This window comes from Rhineura floridana, chromosome 1 (genome assembly GCF_030035675.1).
Source record: "Rhineura floridana isolate rRhiFlo1 chromosome 1, rRhiFlo1.hap2, whole genome shotgun sequence".
Classification (NCBI taxonomy): Eukaryota; Metazoa; Chordata; class Lepidosauria; order Squamata; family Rhineuridae; genus Rhineura; species Rhineura floridana.
The window spans coordinates 50,348,371-50,373,513 of record NC_084480.1 but is presented as its reverse complement, the minus strand read 5'-3'; the positions used below and the strand labels follow the sequence as shown (position 1 = coordinate 50,373,513).

Below are 25,143 nucleotides of genomic sequence, written 5' to 3'. Positions count from 1 at the left end.
ACAAAACTAGGTGATGTGGAAGCAGCTCTGTCCTCAGTGGAATTAAGTCTGGGTAAATGGATCCTGCCTAATTTAAGGGTCCTGTATATGCTAAGATAGTTCTATGGGAATGGCTTCTACATGAGTGGATCCTCTGCTACTGGGTAGCATTTAAATGAACCAACCATGTGGGTGGGGGCTGGTCATGTGGATCTTTCCATGGAATCAGCACTTGTTCTCTTAGTGGCCGTGTCCCATACATTTGGTTCTTGCCTATGTGGGTGAGTCCTTTAAATACTATTCCACTTCATGGAAGACACATGGCAGATGCATAGGGTAACATAAACAATTTAGGCCACTGAAGGTTGTTATGATATGCACACCTAACTTGAGAGTAAGCTGTATTGAACTTACTGCTGAGTAATCATGCATAAGATCAGGCTACACATCAGTTATATTTCAAGTATTTTAAAATACTTTTCAGGGTTTTTTATTTAATGGGTTACAGATTTGGACTGAAATTCAGTGAATGTTGCTTTGTCAGTTGTCTTGTTTCTTACCACATATTTGCCATCTGTTTTTTTAAAAATGTGAAACTTTACCCTGCAAGTAGTGCTTTCATCACTGTTCACCTTGTACATTGTACAACTTCTATAAATTGGGCCATTTGTCTGTGTGTTCATGTAATCTCGGTTATTCTATTATGCATCCAGAATAAGGCTGGCTGTTATTGGAGACAGGCTACTATTTTCCGTGGCTCATTGCAGTGGTCAGATGGTGGGTCCATGTCAGTGGGGCAATGGAACCCGCTCCAGGTTTTAGCTGGAACTTTCAAGGAGCTGTCCATCAGACAAAAACCCAGAGCAGATTCCACTGCCCCACTGACATGAAGCCACCAGCTGCCGCTGGCTCATTGTTTTCACACAGTATGGTAGTTAGTTCCTATTATGCTGATCAGTTCATTTCATTATTTTTCCATTCATGAGCTCCCTAAGTGCTTTCCTTGAATTATTTTGTTTTAGCCTACAACAAGAGCTATGCTTTCTGTGAGATATGTTTTTATTCACTGGAGGACTAAAGTATTGGAAAACCTGTCCACTTGGTCTGGGATAGAGGGGTTAAGAGGGAGGGAGTGCTTCCTGTCACTTACAAGTGATTTCTGCATCTAATTCTTTAACGGAAGTCTTTGAAGCTGCACTGTGGGAACACCAGAAAAAATGCTTTTGTTCCCTGTCTAATACCACTCAGCCATCCATAACCTTACAGTATGAATTGACAGGAAATACCTGGTGAACTTTCTGATTCAACTGACATTGGAGTTAGAACTTTTCCGCCCTGCTGTTCGCATAGAGCTCTGCAATTTCAGTTCCACACCTCAGGTCTTAGGCAGCCCAAGCCCCATGAAGATTTAGAAGTGATGAAAGTTTTCATTAAAACACAGTCTGAAAAATAAATTCCATGTGGTGTTGTATAATCTCTAAACAGGATTTTTGTTTGCTGTCAATAACAGTAACATCGATTCAAAGCCAATTCTCTTGTCTGCTTAAAAATGTTAAAACAATATATTTATGCTACTGGTATACAAATCATTTCTTTCCAAATGTATTCTCTTCCTCTTTCCCCTCTCACACTCCCACACTATTATTTCTACCTTTTAAAAACATGAGAATGGACTAAAACCTTGAATGTTAAATGTTTGCTTACTTACAAAGCATTTTTGCCTCTACGTATGTTTTTATATATCATTAGAAGAACATTGCCACAAAGCAAGAGGAAGTGGGGAGTCTATATGCATCAAAGCTAATTTGCAAATATATAGAGGACTCACAATCTGCTGACAATTCATTTTTCTATTCACTTGTGAGCAGAAGATTCATTAGAGAGCTTTGCTGACTCTGACGTCTGTTAAACCCCTTGTGGTGTAATGTCTGCAATAAACATACTGTTCACACCATCAAAAGTGATTCTTACAGCACAATCCTATCAGTGGCTGCTTTCACACTGCACTTTATTCCGTGATTCTGATGATTTTTTACCTGCTAATTTGCGCATTATATTTGATCTTTCACACGACACACAAGCTAGCTTCAGAATTCTAGTGGAATGTAGTGGAAGTTTAGCATCCCAAGCATCCCAGCATGCAGTGCGTTCCCACCCTTTAGTCGCACAGGTGGTTTTTTTTTTTGCCTGATGAATGTTGTACCAGTATTCCGGCATTGGCGCAGATAGCAGCAGCATTTCCCACACACACCCCAGTCTTGATACAACTAAAACAATTTAAAAAGTCAGATCCTAAAGGGAGAGAGCTTGTATGGCAATGGAACAAGATCTTAGACCTCCTACACAGTGGGGAAAAATGCTCATAGGTGAGGGATGAAAACAAGCCGTGTGAAAGACAGTTGAGTGAAATGCCAGTATATTGGCTGGAAAAGCGGCTCTTCCTTAACGCAACAGGTATTAGTGTGAAAGGGATTTTAGAAATGGGGACAGAAGCGCTACCTTTTTAATCCATTAAACTAACGCAATCAACCCCGTGTGTGAAAGTAGTCCATGTCTACTCACAGGTAAATCCAGTAGTGTTTAGTGAGACTTACTCCCAGTTGAGTGTTTATAGGATTGTATCCTGAAATTATAGGCAATTAGAAACAGCCAGGAAAAGGCACATCATAAAATGTTTGAACATTTTACTTTTCCAAAAAGGGACCAAACATTTCTCTATCTTTTCTTACTGTGTTTTAAAACAAAGAGCATTTTTCAAATTTTGGTGCCTGTCAGTGGAATGCCTACCAAAATTCCAAAGATGGTTCTTCCTGAACATTTTAATTAGAAAGAATTAAGGAAAGAGTTAACAATTAGTGGAATATAGACCATAGTAACATAGGAAGCTGCCAGATACCGAGTCAAATCATTGGTCCATCTAGCTCAGTATTACACAGCCATGAGAGTGGCTGTATACTATAGCCAGCGTGGATTTTTCACATTCTGCAATGTTAAATTGAAAATACCCCCATGCCATTCTGACGCTTCCCATAAGCTCATTTCAAAACAAAACTTTATAAAACTTACAGTCCTGGACTCAGAAACACTTGCTTAACAACCCACTAAATTTTCATGGCGATACACAATACAGTCAGAGAGAACAGAGAGTTCAAAGTCTAAAAAGAGAGAAAAAAAACCCACAGCCCATTTGGGCTTTTTTCTGTTACTGTTCTCCTAATCTGTTGAAATTCATTAAAAATCAGCCGTGTTCACAGAGTACTTATAATCCTAATACTGACCTTGCCCCATACCCTGACCTTCATCTTCTGCAGTTTAAAAGTTAAAAAAATGCCTGGCTGATGTTTAATTAATTTAAGAATTTTTGGCTTGAACCCAATGATAGTGTCAGGCATGCTCAGTAAGAACCAACTGCCAGTGTTCTAAAAGCCAGATTCACAGCTGCTTGGCTTGCCTAATCAGAGGGCCACACCCACACCAGACTTTGATTTCACTTGAGACAGTCATGTCCAAAAAATCCTGGATAGTGTAGTTTGTGAAGGGTGTTGAGAGGAGACTCCTGTTCCACTGACAGAGCTCCAGTGGCCAGACTGGTTTAACAGTCAGCCACTCTGATTGAAGGTCTGTGAGGGGAACAGGGCATCTCCTAGCAACTCTCAGCACCCTTCACTAACTACACTTCCCATCCCGTGTGGTCAGTTTCTGAGAGAAGCCATGATTGACTAAAGAGAAATAAAAGCCTGGTGTGGATGTGGCCAGGGATGGCTTTGGTTTAAATTTGGGTGGGAGGCTACATGTGCCTGCTGTAGAATAAAAAGGTAGGGGAGTGTCTCAGTTTGCACAAGATAAAACAGTGGGAGGTGAAATATATCCTAGCAAAATTCTAGGTGTGCTCTGTTTTTAATTGACTGTGCCCACCTTGCCTTAAATGAAGTGGTTTAAATATAGCAGGCTGAAAACATGCATCTTTTCCCCCCCAACAGCTGGAGTCATTGCTGAAGTAGCAACATATTGTAATCAGTCTGATTTTACATTAAATTGCAGTTTCAGATTCAACTGTTAATGCACCCAAAATAAAAATAGAACATAACCTCCAATTTGAAACACAAAAGGCTGTCTTCACCATCATATGACATTGACCAATAAAAAGGCTTTGAAATTAATAAAAATAAATTTGACACAGATTTCTAGGATGAATAATGAGGAAATAAAATTTTCTAGATTAGATTCTCTGTAGAAACATTAGTAATACAGGAAAGAAGCAAAGTAAGAACACCAACAAATATACAAAAATATAATTGTCCATCTTTGGAGATTGTAGGTGTTGCCACCACTCACCATATGCTCAGAGGCACATGTTACCAAATTCTTCCAATCTACACTGGAAGTAGATTGGACTGTGAAAGACCAACCCAACATAAGAACATAAGAAGAGCCTGCTGGATCAGGCCAGTGGCCCATCTAGTCCAGCATCCTGTTCTCACAGTGGCCAGCCAGGTGCCTGGGGGAAGCCCGCAAGCAGGACCCAAGTGCAAGAACACTCTCCCCTCCTGAGGCTTCCGGCAACTGGTTTTCAGAAGCATGCTGCCTCTGACTAGGGTGGCACAGCACAGCCATCACGGCTAGTAGCCATTGATAGCCCTGTCCTCCATGAATTTGTCTAATCTTCTTTTAAAGCCGTCCAAGCTGGTGGGCATTACTGCATCTTGTGGGAGCAAATTCCATAGTTTAACTATGCGCTGAGTAAAGAAGTACTTCCTTTTGTCTGTCCTGAATCTTCCAACATTCAGCTTCTTTGAATGTCCACGAGTTCTAGTATTATGAGAGAGGGAGAAGAACTTTTCTCTATCCACTTTCTCAATGCCATGCATAATTTTATACACTTCTATCATGTCTCCTCTGACCCGCCTTTTCTCTAAACTAAAAAGCCCCAAATGCTGCAACCTTTCCTCGTAAGGGAGTCGCTCCATCCCCTTGATCATTCTGGTTGCCCTCTTCTGAACCTTTTCCAACTCTGTATCTTTTTTGAGATGAGGCGACCAGAACTGTACACAGTATTCCAAATGCGGCCGCACCATAGATTTATACAACGGCATTATGATATCGGCTGTTTTATTTTCAATACCTTTCCTAATTATTGCTAGCATGGAATTTTCCTTTTTCACAGCTGCCGCACACTGGGTCGACATTTTCATCGTGCTGTCCACTACAACCCCGAGGTCTCTCTCCTGGTCGGTCACCGCCAGTACAGACCCCATGAGCGTATATGTGAAAATCAGATTTTTTGCTCCAATATGCATAATTTTACACTTGTTTATATTGAATTGCATTTGCCATTTTTCCGCCCATTTACTCAGTTTGGAGAGATCTTTTTGGAGCTCTTCACAATCCCTTTTTGTTTTAACAACCCTGAACAATTTAGTGTCGTCAGCAAACTTGGCCACTTCACTGCTCACTCCTAATTCTAGGTCATTAATGAACAAGTTGAAAAGTACAGGTCCCAATACCGATCCTTGAGGGACTCCACTTTCTACAGCCCTCCATTGGGAGAACTGTCCATTTATTCCTACTCTCTGCTTTCTGCTTCTTAACCAATTCCTTATCCACAAGAGGACCTCTCCTCTTATTCCATGACTGCTAAGCTTCCTCAGAAGTCTTTGGTGAGGTACCTTGTCAAACGCTTTTTGAAAGTCTAAGTACGCTATGTCCACTGGATCACCTCTATCTATATGCTTGTTGACACTCTCAAAGAATTCTAATAGGTTACTGAGACAGGACTTTCCCTTGCAGAAGCCATGCTGGCTCTGCTTCAGCAAGGCTTGTTCTTCTATGTGCTTAGTTAATCTAGCTTTAATAATACTTTCTACCAGTTTTCCAGGGACAGAAGTTAAGCTAACTGGCCTGTAATTTCCGGGATCCCCTCTGGATCCCTTTTTGAAGATTGGCGTTACATTTGCCACTTTCCAGTCCTCAGGCACGGAGGAGGACCCGAGGGACAAGTTACATATTTTAGTTAGCAGATCAGCAATTTCACATTTGAGTTCTTTGAGAACTCTCGGGTAGATGCCATCCGGGCCCGGTGATTTGTGAGTTTTTATATTGTCCATTAAGCCTAGAACTTCCTCTCTCGTTACCACTATTTGTCTCAGTTCCTCAGAATCCCTTCCTGCAAATGTTAGTTCAGGTTCAGGGATCTGCCCTATATCTTCCACTGTGAAGACAGATGCAAAGAATTCATTTAGCTTCTCTGCAATCTCCTTATCGTTCTTTAGTACACCTATGACTCCCTTATCATCCAAGGGTCCAATCGCCTCCCTAGATGGTCTCCTGCTTTGAATGTATTTATAGAATTTTTTGTTATTGGTTTTTATGTTCTTAGCAATGTGCTGCTCAAATTCTTTTTTAGCATCCCTTATTGTCTTCTTGCATTTCTTTTGCCAGAGTTTGTGTTCTTTTTTATTTTCTTCATTCGGACAAGACTTCCATTTTCTGAAGGAAGACTTTTTGCCTCTAAGAGCTTCCTTGACTTTGCTCGTTAACCATGCTGGCATCTTCTTGGCCCTGGCGGTACCTTTTCTGATCTGCGGTATGCACTCCAGTTGAGCTTCTAATATAGTGTTTTTAAACAACTTCCAAGCATTTTCGAGTGATGTGACCCTCTGGACTTTGTTTTTCAGCTTTCTTTTTACCAATCCCCTCATTTTTGTGAAGTTTCCTCTTTTGAAGTCAAATGTGACCGTGTTGGATTTTCTTGGCAATTGGCCATTTACATATATGTTTAATTTAATAGCACTGTGGTCACTGCTCCCAATCGGTTCAACAACACTTACATCTCGCACCAGGTCCCGGTCCCCACTGAGGATTAAGTCCAGGGTTGCCGTCCCTCTGGTCGGTTCCATGACCAACTGGTCTAGGGAATAGTCATTTAGAATATCTAGAAACTTTGCTTCTTTGTCATGACTGGAACACTTATGCGGCCAGTCTATGTCCGGGTAGTTGAAGTCACCCATTACTACCACATTTCCTAGTTTGGATGCTTCCTCAATTTCATATCTCATCTCAAGGTCTCCCTGAGCATTTTGATCAGGGGGACGATAGATCGTTCCCAGTATTAAGTCCCTCCTGGGGCATGGTATCACCACCCACAACGATTCTGTGGAGGAGTCTGCCTCTTTGGGGGTTTCGAGCTTGCTGGATTCAATGCCTTCTTTCACGTATAGAGCGACTCCGCCACCAATACGTCCTTCCCTGTCCTTCCGATATAGTTTATATCCAGGGATAACCGTATCCCACTGGTTTTCTCCATTCCACCAGGTCTCCGTTATGCTCACTATATCAATGCTCTCCTCTAAGACCAAGCACTCCAGTTCTCCCATCTTGGTTCGGAGGCTCCTAGCATTAGCGTAGAGGTACTTGTAAGCAGTGTCTCTCTTCAAGTGTCTTTGGCACTTGTGGTTTGGCCTGTGGTAATTTTGCTCTTCTGAATTTATATCCTGTGCCCCTGCTCTCACAATGCCTACTTCTAGGCCTACCCCTTTTAAAATTTCATCATTTCTTTGGTTTTTATCCCAGGGGGAAGGTTTATTCCGAACCGGACCTTTCTCAGCTCCTGTCGGGTTTCCCCCCTCAGTCAGTTTAAAAGCTGCTCTGCTACCTTTTTAATTTTAAGTGCCAGCAGTCTGGTTCCATTCTGGTTCAAGTGGAGCCCGTCCCGGCTTGTCCCAAAATGTTCCCCAGTGCCTAACAAATCTAAACCCTTCCACCCGACACCATCGCCTCATCCACGCATTGAGACTGCAAAGCTGGGCCTGTCTGGCTGGTCCTGCGCGTGGAACCGGTAGCATTTCAGAGAAAGCCACCTTGGAGGTCCTGGCTTTCAGCATCCTACCTAGCAACCTAAATTTTGCTTCCAGGACCTCACGGCTGCATTTCCGCATGTCGTTGGTGCCAACGTGCACCACGACCACTGACTCCTCCCCAGCACTGTCTACCAAACTATCTAAACGATGGGCGATATCCGCAACCTTCGCACCAGGCAGGCAAAACACCTTGCGGTCTACGCGCCCATCACACACCCCACTGTCTATGTTCCTAATGATCGAATCACCCACTACAAGGATCCCTCCACCCCCTGGAGATATATCCTCAGCACGAGGATAGCTGCTCATCCCCCAAGGAATGGGTCCCTTCTAAGGGATCGTTTCCCTCTTCCTCAGCTGGATGCTCTCCTTCCCCGAGACCATCGTTCTCCATGATAGCAGGAGAGCTATCATCGCTGGAGTGGGACACAGCTATAATGTCCCTGAAGGCCTCCTCCACACACCTCTCTGCCTCTCTCCGCTTTTCCAGGTCTGCCACCTTGGCCTCAAGGAAATGAAGTTGTTCCCGGAGAGCCAGGAGCTCATTGCACCAAGAGCACACCCACGACTGCTGTCCAACAGGCAGATAGTCGTACATGCTGCAGGCTGTGCAAAACACTGGAAAGCCCCCACACGCCTGCTGGCTTCTTACCTGCATAGTTTTGTTTGAGATTTATTACGTCAATAGGTTGGAGTCTGTGGTTTAGTTGAAGTCAGGGAACAGAAGGGCAGAGTGGGGGGCCCTGGCCTCCTCGCCCTGCTGCCTCCTCGCCCTGCTGCCTCCTCGCCCTGCTGCCTCCTCGCCCTGCTGCCTCCTCGCCCTGCTGCCTCCTCGCCCTGCTGCCGCACTCGCTCTGCTGCTTAACTCGCCTTGGCGCTTTGTCAGCTGGGGCTCCCTCTAGCTCATGGAGCAGGCTCCCTCGCTAGGTGCTCTGACTTTATATGTGTGGCTGGTTCCTCCCAGCTACTGCTGCCAGCCAATGATGTGTTACTTGAGGCTGATGGCTCAACTATCAGCTGGGGCTTAACTCTTTAGTATTATCTCAGGCTTCCTTCCTTTGAAGGCAGGAAGGCAGGCTTCCTTCCTGAGCAAGGGGCGGGGCTGTTCAAGCTTTTGGCTGCTTTTAATCTCAGCAAGGGGCTGCGACTTCCAGGCAAGTCTTTTGTGTTTGTTGTTTTCCCACCTAGAACAGCCTGACCTTTCTTTAACCTAGGGAAACAGAGCTTGTGGTTGTGTTTCAGGAAGGCTGAAGCTGCCCTTTTTAGCAAGGACTGAGCTGACTCTCTCCCTGTATGTATCGGTGGAGTTTCCTTTTTCCCCTACTCTCCGACTGGAATTTAGCCTTATTTACAGTGTCCCCTGAAGCTTTCCTGCTAGGGTGGTGTTGAACACTAGCTTTCTATAGGCTTCCTTCTCCTAGGATCTGTCTCCTAAGATATAGGTTCTTTCAGGATTTGGCTCCTAGCTCAGGGTGACCTTAGACTGCCTTTATTGCTTATTTCTCTGAGCTGTTTTAATTCAATTAAATAATGGAATAAATGGGAGCTACTTACCCTCTTTTCTCTCTGCTGCTTAACCCAAATTGTGTTTGCATTTTGACCAATTTGTAGGGCAGTCCAATATCTCAGAGAGGAGGTCAGGTCTCCTGCTTCCCTGGTGCATTCCCAATTGCCCTGCTTTTTAAAGTTTGATAGAAATATCTGTTGGCGATAGGTTCGTTCTTAAACTGCAAGGTTTTTTGCCTATTAGTGAATTGTTTATACTGACTGGCAGCGGGCTCTCCAGTGCAATGAAAGCTATTGGTGACAGCTCATTTGACTGATTGGAAGATATCAATTGTCTGTGATGGAAGATACAGCACTTTAGATAACAATGTAGAGAGAGAGTCAGAGGCACTCTTCTTTCTTTACCAATGCCTTTATTTATTATTTCAGTAGTAAATTGTATACAATAAATGATCCATAAAACATAAAATCAATAAAGGGTCATTTGCTTGCCTGGCTAAAGTGTAAAAATATGACCTGTGAAAATTAACTCTCTAGGAATGGGGCAGTTCAGCTGATCCTTCTCATCTAACTGGTGCAAATGTGTCAGTAGAATAATTTGTGCGTAGAAACAATTGGTCATATCAGGTCTAGCATTTTACCATTGCTTCAGAGATGTCGTAGCTGGGTATAGCAAAATTGGACTTGGGCTTAAAAAGCAAAGGGGTCCCAGAAATAATAGGAAATAAATCGCATTGAGACTTCTCTATTGTGGAGTCACCCTCGTCTCTGTTAGGTGCAGATTATGAGTAAACCAGGTTTATTTTCATAAAACTACTTGTAGGATGTTTCTTCTTGCTGAAATGTTGATATAATAGAAATCTGACCTGAAAGGCTGTGTAAAGATAATTTGGGGAGCTGTCACACTATAAAAAAAGTTAGTGAGATTGACTAGCAGTTCAGTCTGTTTGCTCAAGGTAATCTCAGCATAATACTGTAGTTTTATGTGGGAGTAACCCCCATTTTAACACAGTGGGATTTTCTTCTGAGTAACCATGCACAAGATTGTAATTAATCTATTAAATCTGCATACTATAGAAAAAATAGTTCTGAAGAGAAAGCATGTATGCATGTTTTGCATTCATCATCTTAGACATTCCCCCTTCTCTCATACATAGGTCATGTTTACCACCTGGAGTTTTTCTATTAAAAATAATAATAAAAAGCTGCTGCCTGATTGAGGGCATCATTTTAAGTTTATAAAAATGTTTTTAACTAGCTCATCTGACCAATTTATTAGTGAAACATAGCCTAATGATTGTGCAAAAATAATTAAATATTCAGAAAAGGAATTTGAAGGCAAAATAAACTGTACAAAAAAGAAAGGCATAAATAAATAACATCGGACTCTATCCAGACCAAGTCACAATTAATCCCCATTGAAATCAATTAGACTTAAATTAGTCATGACTAACTTTAAATCCCATTGAGTGGACCTAAGTGCAACTAACTTAAATCTGGATCCAGCCCATTGTCATAGGTAGGTTGGGCACTGGACAGATGAAATAATGGTGAAGTATTTAAAGGATTAAGCACTTTTAACAACTAAAAACTTAAAAAGTAATTATTAATATGTGATAAAACTAAATTCTCAGCTTGTTTACAATAGGCAGAGCAATGTGAATCCTGTCTGGGGATGATGATCAGAGCAGAGGAACCATTCCAGTCAGGCTGGGAAGTAGGGTGGCAGTTCTTTCAGGTTTTCCTGCTGCACCAGCTTGGGACCTAGTGAATCCTTGGCCAGCTCCAACCCTTGAATGCCCCATTTTGGGGCTGTACATCAGCTAGCAAGGTGGGAGGCAGTATCAGTAGCACTTTTGTGCTTAAGCCTATCTTTGAGCTATAAATATCCATGGGGGCTTTAGGATTGCACCCCAAGAGTGTTGTGCAAATATAAAGGAATGTGAATGATACTCAAGGGACTGACCTCATTCTTCTTGGCTTTTGGAACCTTTCTGTAGTCCCACAAATCCCATATTTCACATTGGAATTTCCTTTGACAGAAAATATTAGTGAGTAAAATACTCTAATGAAAATAGTAGAGTTGTTACACCAATTGATTTGAACATCAGTACACATTTTATTTATTATGTGACATTGCTGTGCTGCTTTTTTGAAGTGTGTGTGACACACAGAGTAGTATTTCATATTTAGCCAGTGAACCATTTGCTTTCTGCGCTCTATTTGTCAATATTAATTAATTAATTCTGTAAAAATTAATTCATTTTGTGCCAAGCTTCTTTTCTGGGTGTTGGATTAATTGCCATGTGGGTGTCTGGATGACATTCCCTTCACAATCACAAAACAAGTGCTAATTAATCTCACTTTTGTTCTCAGAGAAAGAAGCACCAATAAAAATGTTGCCAAATGCCAGAAAAAAAGAAAAACAAAATGGCACATGCCTGTTGTGGGCAGCTGCTCTAAGGCTGATGAAAATTACATTGAAAAATTGATATATGCTAACAATTGTGTATTTACAACAACAGTCTCTAATGTGGCACAAAGTCACACAGAATTTGTTCTTTTCAGAACTTTATGTTATCTTTCCTCAATCTTGTTTGAAGACACTAATCTTCGTTTATGCCAGAGAAAAGCAAGATGGGACAAGACTGAGTTTATTGGAGGAGCTCTCCTTAGGGAGAGAGACTATCTTAACGCAAGAAATAAATGTATTGAATTGTAAGCCTTACCATTCATTTTTCTTTCCTTCCACTTTTGCAGGTCAGAAAATCCTTCACCACAGAAGTGATGTCTTAGAAACTGTAGTTCTGATTAACCCTTCTGACGAAGCTGTTAGCACTGAGGTAAATTCATTAGCAATGCATAATTGAATGCAGTATACACAGTGGACATAAAATAAATTTCATAAGAGCCAGGGCATTAATTTAAGGTATGCGTATACCTTAAATCTTGATCTAAATTTTTAATGGTGCATTAATATCTTTGAAAAATACATTATTCTGAAAAGAAAAAAAAAGAATCTTCTGCTTCCCGTTCCCTACCTTTTCCTTGTCTGAGTTTTGTTTGCCTCTTTTTAATTTATGGAGCAAAACCAGGTGATTTTACCATTAAAAGACACTTGCTGGATTCGAGCAAAGGCCTATCATGTTTCCCACAATGGCCACCCACAAGCCTCTGGGAAGTCCACAAACAGGGCATGAGGGCAATAGCAGTCTCCTGTTGTTTCTTTCCAACAACTTGTACTCAGAGGTCTGCTGCTTCTGATTCTGGGACAGCATATAACCATAATGACTAGCAGCTTGTGATAGCCTTAACCTCCTTAAATTTCTGTTCCCCTTTTAAAGGAATCCAAATTGATGACCATCAACCACATATTATAGTGAATTTCATAGTTAATATGCACTGTGTGATGTGCCTCCTTTTGCCCATCCTGAATCTTCCAACATTCAGCTTCATTGGATGGCCCCAGATTCTAGCTGCGAGAAGGAGAAAAACATCTCTCTAGCTACTTGCCCTGCACTATGCATACTCTTACAAGCCTCTATCCTTACTTTTTCCCCCTAAACTAAAAAGCCCCAAATGTTGTAGAGGAGTTGCTCTAGTCCCTTGGTCATTTTGGTTGTTCTTTTCTGCTCCTTTCCAGATCAGCAAAATTCCTTTTGAAATACAGTGGCTAAAACTGTACATAGAATTATTCCAGGTGTGGCTTCCACTTACATTCGGGTGATGCCACCCCAATTTCAGTGATTACAGGCAGAGGGAAATATGGCCATGGGGATGTGGTGAATTACCATAGAAGATGAGGGCAAAGCTATCTGCGCCTTGTTCCTTGCTGCCACTCCACTCATGGATGGGTTCCTCGTTGCTCATCTGCTGTGCCCACTGGCCTGTGTGTGCTGTTGTTTAATGCCAGATTGGTACACAATAAGACCACTCTAATCCATGATTTGATTGTGGATGAAAGTGCCGATTTGGTGTGCATTACCAAGACCTGGGTGGGTGAGCCTGGAGGAGTTGATCTGACCCAACTTTGCCCACCTGGATACTCGGTGCAAAACCAGCACAAGCTGCAGGGACCGGGGGGGGGGGGAGTTGCTGCGGTCTACAGAACTTCCATCTCTGTCACCAGGAAACCACTCTGTCTTGGAGGTGGCTGTGAGGGCCTGCACCTAGTGTCGGGCCGAGGAGACAGTAACCTAGCGTTGCTGCTGGTGTATCATCCACCCTGCTGCCCGGCAGCTTCTCTGACCGAGCTGGTGGAGGCAGTCTTGGCTGTGGTGTTGGAGGAGCCCAGAACGATAGTGCTGGGTGATTTCAATGTCCATGCTGTGGCTGCCTCTAGTGTTCCGGCTTGGGACTTCATGACCTCCATGAAGACCATGGGGCTGTCTCAAGTTGTTACTGGCCCAACACATAGGGTAGGGCACACCCTCGACTTGGTTTTTGCTCCGGATGGAGGAAAGGGTGGTCTGGAGATGGGGGTGGTGGATGTCACCCCATTGTCATGGTCAGATCACTTCCTTATGGCTCCGATCCTTAGACTTATGGCTCCAATCCTTCCTTGCAGGGGTGGTGGACAAATTAAGATGGTCTGCCCCCGAAGCCTAATGGAATCCACAGGATTCCCAGTAGACAGAGCAGGTGACCCTGTTGAAGCCCTTGTCACGCTGTGGAACAGCGAGGCACGTCCGACTCTTGACATGGTTTTCCCCGAGCACCCTCTCCGGCATTGTAGAGCCTGGCTTGCACCTTGGTACACCAGTGAGCTAAGGGCAATGAAACAGGCTGGACGACGGCTAGAGCGCAAGTGGCAAAAGACATGCTGTGAGACTGATCGGGCACAAGTAAAACGTCATAATCATGCCTACTGTGTGGCGGTGAGGGCGGCGAAGAAGGCCCACTTCAAGTAGCTACATCAAGTAGCCGTCCGGTGGAGCTTTTCCATATTGTCAGGGGGTCTGTTGACATAACTCCAGGAAATGGACTTTTAGACCCTTTGGAGGCCTACTGTGAATTGTTTGTAAACACTTTGAGGGTAAAGTTGCTCACCTCCATAGCAGTCTTGATGCCCCATCCACATCTACTGTAGTCCCCAATGAGGTGTCCAGTGCAACGTCTGCTGCAACTTCTTGGGAACGGTTTCAGTTGATGCAGCCTGATGATGTAGACAAGGTTATTGCACTGATGTGGCCAGCAACGTGTCCTCTCGACCCTTGCCTTTCTTGGCTTATTAAAGCTTGCTGAGGGGGTCTGACTGAGTGGATCCAGGGTGTGGTCAATGCAACATTGCGGGAGGGAGTGGTTCCAGCCACCTTGAAAGAGGCAGTGGTCTGACCACTCCTGAAAAAGCCCACCCTGGACCCATTGGTATGTGGGGCTGCCCTTGAGGTTGGTCCGGAAGCTGCAGCTGGTGCAAAATGTGGCAGTGAGACTGATCACTCGGGCAGGGTATCACCAACATGTCACCCTACTGCTAAAAGAATTGCACTGGCTGCCCATTTGCTACTGGGCCAGGTTCAAGTTTCTAGTTTTGGTGTACAAAACCCTATGAAGCTTGGGACCAGGATACCTGAAAGACCATCTTACCCCTTATATACCCAGTTGATCACTGCGCTGTGCAGGTGAGGGCCTCCTGCAGATACCATCTCATCAGGAGGTTTGTTCTGCGCAATATAAGAAATGGACCTTTAGTGTGGCGGCACCTACCCTGTGGAATTCCCTCCCTTTGAATATTAGGCAGGCGCCATCTCTGCAATCTTTTTGGTGCCTTTTGAAGACTTTCCTCTTTCAACAAGCCTTTTAAGTTGAGACCTATCCCAGTCTGCATCTGTGTTAGAATTGCTTGTTAATATTTATTTTTTAAAAACTTTAAAAAATGTTTTTAACGTTTTGTTTTAATGTATTTTAAAGTCTGTTATGATGTTTTAAAGTGTTTTTAGCATTTCTGTTTGCCGCCCTGGACTCCTGCTAGGAGGAAGGGCAGGATATAAATCAATCAATCAATCAATCAATCAATCAATTTGTATAAAAGCATTACAATATTGGTAGTTTATCTTTGATTCCTTTTTTTAATGATCCCTGGCATTGAATTTCACAGCTGCTGCACACTGGTTTCACATTTTCATTATCTGCCACAACCACAAAATGTCCTTATCAGACACTACCAGCTCAGACTCCCATCAGTGTATGCGTGAAGGTTTTGTGGATGTTTTTGCCCCAGTTGTGCATCACTTGCAGTGTAATGTTAGTGTATATGTACAATGAATTGCATGTGCCTTTTTATTGCCCATTTGTCCAGTTTGGAGAGATACATTTGGAACTCTTCACAGTCCCTTTTTGGTTTTGCTATTCTGAATAATTTGGTGTCATTAGCAAACTGCCACCTTTATTCCAGGTCATTTATAAACAAGTTTAAAAGCACTGCTCCCAATATAGATCCACAAGGGACCCCACTTAGATTCTTCCATTGTGAGAACTGTCCATTAATTTCTACTCTTGGCTCCTGTTGCTTAACCAGTTACCTATCCATTAGAGGACCCATACTCTTGTCCCATAACTGCTAAGTATGCTGAGGAGCTTTCTTAAAAACATTCTCAAGAACTCTAAAATGTTAGTTATACAGTACCGACTTTGCAGAATTCATGCTTATCCTTCTCAGTAAGGCTTGTTCTTCTATATCACGGGTACAGAATCTGTGGCCCTCCAGATGTTATTGGACTCCCAGCTCCTGTCAGCCCAGCTAGCATGGCCAATGGTCAGGCATGATGGGATTGTAGTCCAAAAACATCTAAAGAGTTCACAGGTTTCCATCCCTGTTCTGTATACTTAAAAATTTTATCTGTAGTTGTGCTGTCCACCAGTTTACTCAAAACAGATGTCATATCCACTAATTGGTCTGTAATTTCTTGCATCCACCCTATGCCCCTTTTTAAAAATTGATGTTATATTGGCTGCTTTCCAGTCTGCTGATACATAGGCCAATCTTAGGACAAGTCATGACATATTTGCAAAGAAGTCAGTTGGAAAGAATTCATTCAGCTTTTCTACAATCTCCTTCTCTTCTTTAACTCTCTCATTATCCAAAGATCCAGTTGCCTCTGAAGCAGGTTTCCTGCTTCTGTAGTAGTTAAAGAATTTTTACTGTGTCTGAATGTTTTTAGCAATATGTTTCTCAATTTTTGTTCTTGCATCTTTATTGTCTGTTTGCATTTCTTAGACAAAATTTGTGTTCCCTTTCGGTTTCCTTCGTTTGAACAAGACTTCAAAATTCTTGTCTCTACTAGCAGGAGACACAAATATTTCACTTTTCATATAGATAAACGTTATCTAAGTAAGTATTTAGCATTTTTGTTGTTGTACACATACTGTCTATCTCTGTGTGGCATTAACGGTTTCAGTTGATGCAGTCTGATGACGTAGACAAGGTGTTTGTGATGATGCAGCCAGCAATGTGTCCACTCAACCCTTGCCCTTCTTGGCTTATTAAAGCTTGCTGAGGGGGTTTGACCGAGTGGATCCAGGGTGAGGTCAATGCATCATTGTGAGAGGGAGTGGTTCCAGCCGCCCTGAAAGAGGCGGTGATCCAACCGCTCCTGAAAAAGCCCACCCTGGACACATTGGTCTGCAACAATTACTGACTGGTTGCATATACCCCCTTCTTAGGGAAGGTGATTGAGAGGGTTGTGGTGGAGCAATTGCAAGTACTCTTGGGTGAAACAGATTATCTTGACCCATTTCAGTCTGGGTTCAGGCCTGGCTATGGGACTGAATCGGCCTTGGTTGCTCTGATGGATGACCTTTATCAAGAGAAGGACAGGGGGAGTGCAACCCTGTTACTTTTACTTGATCTCTCAGCGGCTTTTGATACCATTGACCATGGTATCCTTCTGGGCCGACCTGGTGAGATGGGTATTGGAGCACTATTTTAGAGTGGTTCCGTTCCTATCTCCAAGGTCATTTTCAGAGAATAGCATTGGGTGATTGTCTTTCGCCCCCCTGGCAGTTGTGCTGTGGGGTGCCACACGGTACCATATGTCCCCCCATGATGTTTAACATCTATATGAAGCCCTTGGGAGCGGTCATCAGGAGATTTGGGGGGAGGTGTCAGCAGTATGCTGATGATTCCCAGCTCTATTTCTCTGTATCATCTGAATCAGGAGAGGCCTTGCAAGGCCTGGACCGCTGCCTGGACTCTGTGGTGGGCTGGATGAGGGCCAATAAACTGAATCCTAGCAAGACAGAGGCTCTGCGAGTCAGTGGTTCCTGAATTCAGATAATTGATCAGTTGCCTTCTTTGGATGGGATTGTACTCCCTCTGAAAGAGCGGGTTCATATATTGCGGGTGCTCCTGGATCCATCTTTGTCACTAGAGGCCCAGGTGACCTCAGTGGCTAGGAGTGCCTTTTACCAGCTTTGGCTGGTAAGACAGCTGCGGCTGTTTCTGGATTGGGATAGCCTGACCACTGTTGTCCACTCACTGGTAACCTTTAGGCTCAATAACTGGGATGTGCTCTATGTGGAGCTGCCCTTCAGGGTGGTCCGGAAGCTGCAGCTGGTGCAAAATGCGGCAGCGAGACTGCTCACTGGGGCAGGGTATCACCAACATGTCACCCCACTGCTGAAAGAATTGCACTGGCTGCCCATGTGCTATCCCTGTCTGTGTCTGTGTTGGAATTGCTGTTTAGTATGTTTTTAACCTTTTTTTAAAGATATATTGAAAGCTTTTTAAAAATGTTTATAAAGATGTGTTGTTTTAACGTATTTTAAGGTCTGTTTTTATGATGTTTTAAAGTGTTTGTAGCACTTTTGTTTGCCGCCTTGGGCTCCTGCTGGGAGGAAGGGCAGGATATAAATCAAATAATAAATAAATAAATAAATCTATATCCATCAATAAATAAACAAGGAGTAGGAACATAATATAGCAAGCCACATGTCAGCAGGATGTGGGGATTTATTTTGCTGAAAAAGCTAATGGCTTTGTACAAGAAGCTGGCAACCTTCCCAGAGTTTTTGAGCCAAACATTGGAAACAATAAAGCAAGGCAAGTCAATTTTTTAAAATAGATTAATGCAATTAGAAGAGATGAGATTTAAGTGACATTAATCAGACTGTTGGCTGCTCTCAGTGTTTCTTTGAAAAAGGCATACAGAAAATGGACTTGACCCCATCAAGGATAATGTTACATTTTTATATCGCAACACAATCAGTGACAAACCAGCATGGGATTTGCTTCTGATTATGTGGTTTTTCTGCTGTTTCATACTTTTTAGTGAATATCCTTGAATTTACTAAGAAAGATTCCTTGAGCAGAAATTCAGGACTGTCTTGATTTTTCAGTGTACGAGACAGAATTATTTAAGAGCACTTGATTATTTGACTGCAGAAAAAGAAAGAGAATTCAGTTGATTCAGCTAGCAGAAACACTTCGAATATGACAGTCTATTGTTGAATGCGCTTGAGAAATAATGGCAGAGGACAGGAGATAGTAATAGTGAGAGCAGCAACTAAAAACATTTTTGGTAGTAGGTGCTTGCTTTTATTCTCAAGAAAGCCATTCTGCTTGTTAAGTAATCTGCTTTGAACATCCACCTAATTTCTTGACATCTGTGTGGAAGTTTCTTCTGGTGACTGATTTGAAGAAGTTTTCATTCTCATTACTAGCCATTTTGCACACTTTCATAACCTTTATAGTTTCCAGGCCCAGATACAGGACTCTGTAGCTTCAAGAGTTGTGCAAAAGGAAAACGGATTGATGGAGCTGCTTCTTTCATTGCAGCACTGTGATGGGGAAACTGACCCTGATAAAATTACTCTTTTAATGTCGGAGTAATTTAATGTAATAGAACAGTAACCTGTTGGGATTTGGATTGACCTGGCAACTTTAAACATCACACATGGTCTATATAGTCCTCTTGCACACATTTTTTGTTTTACAGTCTCAATCTGCTATTGGAGTCCAATGGGTCCCTTTAAAGTCCTTGCTGGAGATTAAGTGAATCACTGACGTCACAACAACTCCAGTTTAACACAATTAGATTTTATTGATACCACAGTCCAAACACATAGGCTAACACAAAAGCTATTTGGGGTGTATTGGATCCCACAGTGTTAACTTAACATTCTTCATTGAGCTCTCAGAAACCCCTGGAGGAAGAGATGCCTACAGAAGAGATGCATATAAGAAATACTGGGCTCAGACAAGAGAAAACAAAACAGATTGCTGAGATGAAATACTGGGCTTATAGTGTAAATGGGGCTATTACCTCAGTAGTCTAATAGGAGTTCCCCCCCCAAAAGAACATAACTAATTAGAAATCAGTGTTGTAGGTTTTCACTATGAGAGTGTTAAATCCTGTGTCAAGAGACCCCTTCTGTGCTTTTTTGTATAAACAGGAAAAACAGAAAGCAATTACTCCAGTGTAGTTTATGATACAGACAAAAATATGTTGTTTTCCTACCCTATTTTTGGGACGTTGCTGGAGGTAGAATGGATCCCAGTTAGCTTAGGGATTGGGTTGGGGTTTTGTTGTAATTTCTCTTGCCCATTCATTTCAAAAGGGGTGGACTGGACACCTGATAGCTTAGTAAATTAAACAAATGTTTCAGAAAATTTGAAAAGTGGGGGGAAATGCAACATGACAGAACCACTGATTCCATAATTGTTGAGAAATTCATGAAGTATGAAGTGACTGAGGTTTTCTAAAATATTTCAAACAGCTACTAAGGTCTGCAGCAACTCCCATTAGTTTGTGAGGGTTAATAGCACAGTCCTATGCATGTTTACTGAAAAATCAGTCCTGCAATGTGTATTGGTGCTTACTGATTGTAAGCATGTTTAAGACTGCAGAATAATGAAATGAAACAATAAAATAAACATCACATTAAGCTGTTTTAAGCAGCTGTGATTATATTGGATTTAAAACACTAGATACAACTCCAATACGAAGGTGTTTAATTATTTGTGCATATATTGGGATCACAACCAAATGGGCAGATTCAGCCTTTTGGCCTTTTTAATCATGACACTCCAGTTGTGAAATACTCTCCCCAAAGAAGCTTGCCTGGCATCTACTCTCAGTGCAGGGGTAAGATTTTTTAAATTTTATTTTCCCAAGCCTTCTAAACATTAACTGATTTCATTTTATAGGTTGCATTTGTTTTTCTGCTATATCAACCTGAATGGATTGACTTTGTTGTTTTCACTGTGCTAGTGCTTCTATTTTTGTTTATAGGGGTTTTTTTGTGATAAATTTTTAAGATTTTTGTTTGAGTGTATGCTGCCCTTAGAACTAAGCTGATAAGAGTTCCATCCTGCCCTGTGCTTTTATATCATCTTAGAATCATAGAATCATAGAGTTGGAAGGGGCCTTGTAGGCCATCGAATCCAACCCCCTGCTCACAGCAGGAAATCCCCAGCTAGAGCATCTCCCGCAGATAGCTGTCCAGCCTCTGCTTGAAGACATCCAGCGAAGGGGATCCCACCACCTCCCTAGGCAGTCGGTTCCATTGCCGAACTGCCCTTACTGTCAAGAAGTTCCTTCTAATGTCCAATCTGAATTTACGCTCCTGCAACTCAAAACCATTAGACCTAATCCTACCCTCTGGGGCAGCAGAGAACAAATCTGTACCCTCCTCTATGTGACAGCCCTTCAGGTACTTAAAGAGTGCAATCATGTCACCCCTCAGCCTTCTCTTCACCAGACTGAACATGCCAAGTTCCTTCAACCTTTCCTCATAAGACTTGTTCTCCATACCGGCTATCATCCTCGACGCCCTCTTCTGAACCCGCTCTAACTTGTCTATATCTTTCTTAAAACGAGGCGCCCAGAACTGAACGCAGTATTCCAGATGAGGCCTGACCAATGCAGAATATAGTGGGACTATTACTTCCCTCGACCTGGAAACTATAGCTCTGTTTATGCAGCCCAAAACCGCATTTGCCTTTTTTGTCGCAGCATCACACTGCTGGGTCATGTTCAACTTGCGATCCACTACAATTCCAAGGTCCTTCTCACACACACTACTGCTAAGCCAGGTATTTCCCATCCTGTACCCGTGTATTTTGTTTTTGTGGCCTAAATGCAGAATCCTGCATTTGTCTTTATTGAATGTCATTTTATTAATTTCAGCCCAATTTTCTAGTCTATCCAGGTCCCTTTGGATTTTATTCCTGTCTTCCATTGTGTTAGCTATCCCTCCCAGTTTCGTATCATCCGCAAACTTCATAAGGCTTCCCTCCACCCCATCATCTAAGTCATTGTGGAAACCCTATTTCCCCTTCTTGAGCATTCCTCTGTTTTGGGGTAAAGAAAATACAAAGATTGAATCCATGATTATTTGTGTCCAGTAGAAGTGATTGTTCCTCTACAAAGCAAGAAATGTAGGAGATGCTTTAAGGGCATTGTTTTTATCTTTTATTACAGGTGCGTTTAATGATCACAGATGCTGCAAGACACAAACTCCTGGTATTAACTGGACAAAGCTTTGAAAATACAGGCGAGCTCATTCTTCAGTCAGGATCTTTCTCATTTCAGAATTTTATTGAGATCTTCACTGATCAAGAGGTTTGTCTTTCACTACTCTCTAACCTAATGTTTATGAGGTCCCTTATCTTCTTCATCATTAGTTATTTGCACATTTACATTGTAGATTTATATAAATGTTCTTGAACAAGTTGAAATAAAATAATAATAAAGATATTAACAGAGCAATTCTATGTTGGGCAGAGGGGAGAATTAGCGGTATAGCTACTGCTGCTTCCTTTGTCCTGCCAGGCACATGATGGCCAGGGCATGGGGAGGCATATTTCCCTCTTTTGTTATTTGGGACACATCAGGGCAACCAGCTAATTGTATGGTATCAAAACAGAGCAACAAACAAATCAAGGAGGGTCAGGGTACATTGGTGCAGGATTTTCCCCTGAGGCATCATTATACTATAATCCTTAATATTACAAACAAGACGCAGCCTAGGTCTCAAGACCCACAAAGAGTGGCCCTTCTTTCAGCTAAAGAGTTGGATGTGAAAATAATTTTTCCCCACTTCTGTATATATTGTGAAGAAGACTGCCTTTAAAATTGATTTGCATTATTCAGAATTGATTGGATTGCATAATTATTTTGCCTTTTAAACACAGATTACGTTTTGTACATGAATATAAAAAGTAAAGTGGAATTGACCCAAAGTTTCTGGAATTTTAGCAGATACATCTGGATATTACCAGAGCTTTTGTTTGCAACCAGGAGGGATTGAAATACTTTTTAAATGAAATGAAAACTATATCATCTAACAAGGTGATGGCCTGAGGCTTTTGGTGCACTATATATAATTGCTAATCTTGTTCTATGGACAACAGTGTACATTATTTGTAATATCATCATTTTTGCTCCATAGTATTTAAAACAACTGCATTCCACAATTGGTGGGATCTGTGTCTCCTGTCTACAAAGATGTACGGTCTGTCAAGTAGTAACTAGGCCTGTACTTAATTCTTTTTGTTTCTCTAGACATTGTCTGCTTGCAATTAATGTATAGTGTCTGCAAATTCCTGAAAGGCAAGGAACCTATTGTAAACAGACTGTCAAGCACTGGTACATATGCACAGAATGAATCCAAGGAAAGTTTAATATGTCTAGGCCTCATTTAAATGAATAAATAAATGTAAATAAAGATGGGCAATCTGGTCATATAGTATGGGATAGTTTATTTTAACACAACAGATCTGCAGCAGGGAACCAAGGTACTGGATACTAACTGAACATAAAAAACTGGGTGAGCAAAGGTAAGAGGTAGTGTTTCATCTACCCCTTCCCTAAATTGATACCCTTTCAGGTGAGTAGAGAGACTTTCTTTCTTCACCGCCTCCTGGGCCCCCACAACTCTGAGCAGCTGTTACAGGGTGACCTCCAAGGTGCTCCTTACCCTGCCAGTGGGTCTTATAGCCCTGAAGGCAAATCTCAGGATTACACCCTTTTCCCTTAAAGGGTGCTCACCAGACCTGAACTACCTGATAACCTACTGCATCTACCTCCCAGTCTGGAAAATTAACCTATTTAACAGCAACCCCCCATTAAGGACACCCACCACAAAACCAATACAGAATAGGTGGGGGGGGGGAGTCAGCTGACAGGCAAAAAAATTCCAACTTGGCCCCCAAAAGGCAACCAGCCAATGACTGTACAGAATAAAGGATAGGAGGGTGGAGGCTGCAAAAACAGCAGAAGACTGAAATGAAGGCAGGGTGGGCTTAAGAAGTCCAGCGTCAAGCCCTGCTGCTTCCACAGTGCTACCACAACATGCATGTACATGTGTGAGGCCAGAGGCTAGACCTGAGTTTCCTAAGCGACTGCAAAGGCAACCGCCACTGCCACTTTGAACACAGCATCAGCAGGAATGTTTGTTTGACTGTGACTAAGGCAGCTTGCTGTTCAGGTTTGGTTGCAGGAAGCATACCTTTGTGAACAACTGCCTGATTTCTAGAGGAGGTGTTAGTTTTCCAAAAACAGATATATATCAGATATATAATCACGTGGGTAATCTGATGTTACTTGCTGGAAATTTCCTACGCAAAAGTATACTTTATTAAAGAAGTACACTTTTTTTGGTGGTTTTACAAGAAGTCTCACATTGTCTTTAGCCACAGTCATCCCCTTCTCTAATTTATGAGCCAGAGTCTTTCATGATTTTGCCTCATAGACTTCACCCTACTTTTTCAACCAATACAGTCACCTTGACCTATACTGGTGTTTGAGTGGAATTGGGAAAAATGTGGTGACTTATTAAAGTAGGCTACGGCAATTCTAGAAAGAAGTAGCATATGTATGTAGGTGACATACACAGATTTGTTTGGAAACAATAAGAGACAACACTGAAATAAAATGAAACTGGATAAAGTTGCTGGTCTAGCAATACCTAATTCTTACACACAAAAGATGGTGATGGCTTCTGTTATCAGCATCACCAGAGTTTTTTGATAGCTGGTACATTTTTTAAAAATGTAGATAACCTCTAATAAATGCATCTCTTGGACCATCTTTATGAAAACCCAGCACTTTTTCTTGGCTTTTCGCTCATATTTTGCAGAGTTTACTCTCCTAGCTGTTTGCTAACCTTTTTAAATAATAGTGCTTTGGTTTATCAGTAAAAGCTCTGTTTGATATCTGGATTATATTCTCTTAAATTGGACTATATACATAGTTTTAGTGATGTATGAACACAAAACAGCTGTTTAGTCATCTTTATTATATTTCTTGTTTTACTTTTTACTATCTTATTTTTATATAGACATTGGGTGGATTATTTCTCAAAAGTAAAACATCTGCCGTTGTGGTTCTGTGACTTCACTAATTGTGTACTTTAAAAATAAATAATGCAAAATATTATTTATTAAAATATATATGACACAAGTGCTTAGATCAGCAGAGAAAATAAAAATATGGTTATGAGTATTTATAGCCCTTTCACTGACTAATTAAGCTTGTGAGCTAAAATTCTTGGCATAACCAATTAACAGCTTGATCTAAACCATCTCTTTAGTTTACTTAATTTTTATTTTATTTTATGGCATGTCTTTTCTGCCTTTTTAGACACAGTATAAACAAGGCAGCTTACAAACCACAAAGCAATAATCAAACAGCAATAAAATAACAATTGAACTTATCAAAACAGAGTTATGAGAAAATATTAAAAGCAGCAACCAAAAGAAATGTAAATATCCTCAAAAAGTCACTAGAATAATACCAGTTTCACTGCAGCTCTGTGGCTTACCAGGAGGAGAAGGGGCGAGGCAACGGTCGGATTGGCA

The 25,143-nt window shown here is 41.9% G+C and overlaps 1 protein-coding gene across 1 annotated transcript in view; it reads left to right on the top strand.

Annotated features, from left to right (window-relative positions):
* MAP1B (microtubule associated protein 1B) overlaps positions 1 to 25,143 on the top strand; it is a 107,881-nt gene that overhangs the window by 60,549 nt on the left and 22,189 nt on the right. Inside the window, exons 3-4 of the mRNA XM_061621284.1 lie at positions 12,102 to 12,184; positions 21,764 to 21,904. Coding sequence (XP_061477268.1) covers positions 12,102 to 12,184; positions 21,764 to 21,904 — 224 coding nt within the window. The remainder of the gene's footprint in view (positions 1 to 12,101; positions 12,185 to 21,763; positions 21,905 to 25,143) is intronic.